This window comes from Mandrillus leucophaeus, unplaced genomic scaffold (genome assembly GCF_000951045.1).
Source record: "Mandrillus leucophaeus isolate KB7577 unplaced genomic scaffold, Mleu.le_1.0 Scaffold150, whole genome shotgun sequence".
Taxonomy (NCBI): domain Eukaryota; kingdom Metazoa; phylum Chordata; class Mammalia; order Primates; family Cercopithecidae; genus Mandrillus; species Mandrillus leucophaeus.
In genome coordinates this window covers 3,501,626-3,504,007 of record NW_012101477.1, presented here as the reverse complement: position 1 = coordinate 3,504,007, position 2,382 = coordinate 3,501,626, and the positions used below count along the sequence as shown (strand labels likewise).

The following is a 2,382-nucleotide window of genomic DNA, read 5'->3' as shown; positions in this document are numbered from 1 at the left end:
TGATGATGGGGAGGGAGGTGGTGGGGGAGACATGATGATGGGGAAGGGATGTGGTGGAGGGAGACATGGTGACGGGGAAGGGATGTGGTGGAGGGTGGGAAGACATGATGGGGAAAGGATATGGTGGAGGGTGGGGGAGACATGATAGGGAAGGGATGTGGTGGAGGGTGGGGGAGACATGATGATGGGGAAGGGATATGGTGGAGGGTGGGGGAGACATGATGATGGGGAAGGGATATGATGGGGGGAGACGTGGTAACAGGGAAGGGATGTGGTGGAGGGTGGGGGGAGACATGCTGGGAAAGGGGAGTGAAAAGGTGGTTGAGCCAACAGGTTCAAGGTTTTGGGAGGCCTGAAGATGATGAAACTTGGGGCAGTGGGTGAGCTGGAAAGAGAAGCAGTGGTAATGAAGGAGTGGGAGCCTTAACATGAAAACCCAGCTGGAAGAAGTTGGTTACAGGGGATGCCATGGGGGGAGTCATGCGGGGAACAAGGACAAGATCACTAGAGAAGAGCAAGACAAAAAACGGACAGAAGGAGCATACGTGTGGACATTGCTCATTCACGCAGCAAATGCTTTTTGCACATGTACTATGCATCAGGCATGTGAGAGCTAACAGTGCATGTTGCAATCACCAAGAATTACAACAAGAGTAACTGAGGAAAGAGTGACAATGAGCCAGGTGCTATCTGCCTGTTCTCCTCCTCTTGAGGAGGCCCAGAGAGGGCAGTGACTTCTCCAAAGGCACACAGGGAGCTAATGACAGAGTTAGAACTAAAACAAAGGTCTTCTTCCTCCCACAGCAGAGCCTTCCATGGACAAAATCTGAGCCCTTGGCACATAACAGCCCTAAGAGGATCATGAGATCCTTTGTGTACAATTAATACAGGAACAAACAGCAGGAGCCTCAGCAAAGATGACCAGGAAAAGGACAGATAAGGTCTCCTGGGAGCTGCAAAAAGACAGGGCAGTGCCCAAGGTCCTGGAGAGATGTAGAAGTCTGTAAAGTAAAATAGTATTTCAGGACAGTCAGTCTCCAGAAAGCACTGTGGTTCTCTTGCCTCTAGACCTTTGCACATGCTGTTCCCTTTGTCTGGAACACTGTTCCCAACTCTTCACCTGGATAATTCCTATTCATACCATAGGACTAGGCTTTCCGTTACTTCCTCCAGGAAGACTTCCTTGGCCTCTACTACTCTAAGCCTCAACGAGGGGACTCATCTGTGCTTCCACAGCCCCCTGTCCCTCCCAACTGTCACACTTTGTTTACACTGGGTTGCAATAATCTGTTGTGATAACCTGTTGGCTTTTCCCCACCACTAGAATATAGGTTTCCTGAGAGCAGAGAACACATCAGACTTGTTCTCTTATGAATCTCCAGTGCTAAACCCAGGATCCAGTAAACATCTGTTACAACAATGAGGAAATATTAAATAGGAGTGATAAGACCTTCTGTATTGGATACTGCTAGTACCCCAAACCCAGATCCCCTCAGCAGGCAGAGAACCTATCCCCAGAGTCTGGAAGTACCAGCTGTCAGTGGCTCACAGATGCCCCCTCTGAAGAAGCGCCCTGGACTGAACTGGATCACTGGCTCCCCCTGCCCCACCCCATTCCAGGATTAGCCCGCAGTTCCTGCAGTTTATTAATGACGGACAGACTGGGGATCAGCCCATAGTTAATGACTGACAGACAAGGATTATAAAAGGCCTGTCCCCTATGCCTTAAGCTGGAGCCAACTCTGTGGGGCGGGTCATGCCCCAGCGCTCTCCCTGGGGTCAGTCCACAGCCTTGCTTGGTTCCTTCCCCTGCCCTGACCCTCTGTCCTTCTTCTCAGAGCCCTCCTCCAATAAGTTACTTTCCCAAAAATCTATGTCTCAGGTTCTGCTTCTGGGGAACCTGATATCCACCTTGGCTGCCTCACTGATGGATAGACAAGTAGACAGACAGACAGACATATAGATGGGTGGATGGACACCAACAAATTGCTTTCATCTATTCCAATTCTCCCATGGGAAAGATGAGGAAACTGATGCCCAAGGAGGCTTTGTCTAGAATCTAGGCCTCCAGGGCTTTCCCTGCCTCCCCTCCACCCACCAGCACCTGAGGATGCTCTGGGGCCCCCAGCTCCCTCCCCACCACCTCCTGCTTGAATCCCCTGGAACCTGGCAGGCATGCTATCCTGGAGCGGAAAACCCTGACACCTAGAGCCCCAATCCTGGGCTCAGGCCCTGGGGGCTCCTCCTCCAGGGTGGGGCCTTTTTCTGGGGAGCCTGCAGAAGCTTCTGGGAAGGCAGCCTTTTCCTCAGTCAGTGGGCTGGAGGCAGTGGCTGGGCCAGATGTTTTGGTCTGAGGTGATCCAGCTGGGAAAAAGCAACAAC

General features: G+C 51.8%; 1 protein-coding gene across 1 annotated transcript in view; it reads right to left on the bottom strand.

Annotated features, from left to right (window-relative positions):
- Positions 1 to 2,382, bottom strand: part of KIAA1755 (KIAA1755 ortholog) — a 43,752-nt gene that overhangs the window by 27,341 nt on the left and 14,029 nt on the right. The window contains exon 5 of the mRNA XM_011975023.1: positions 2,167 to 2,364. Coding sequence (XP_011830413.1) covers positions 2,167 to 2,364 — 198 coding nt within the window. The remainder of the gene's footprint in view (positions 1 to 2,166; positions 2,365 to 2,382) is intronic.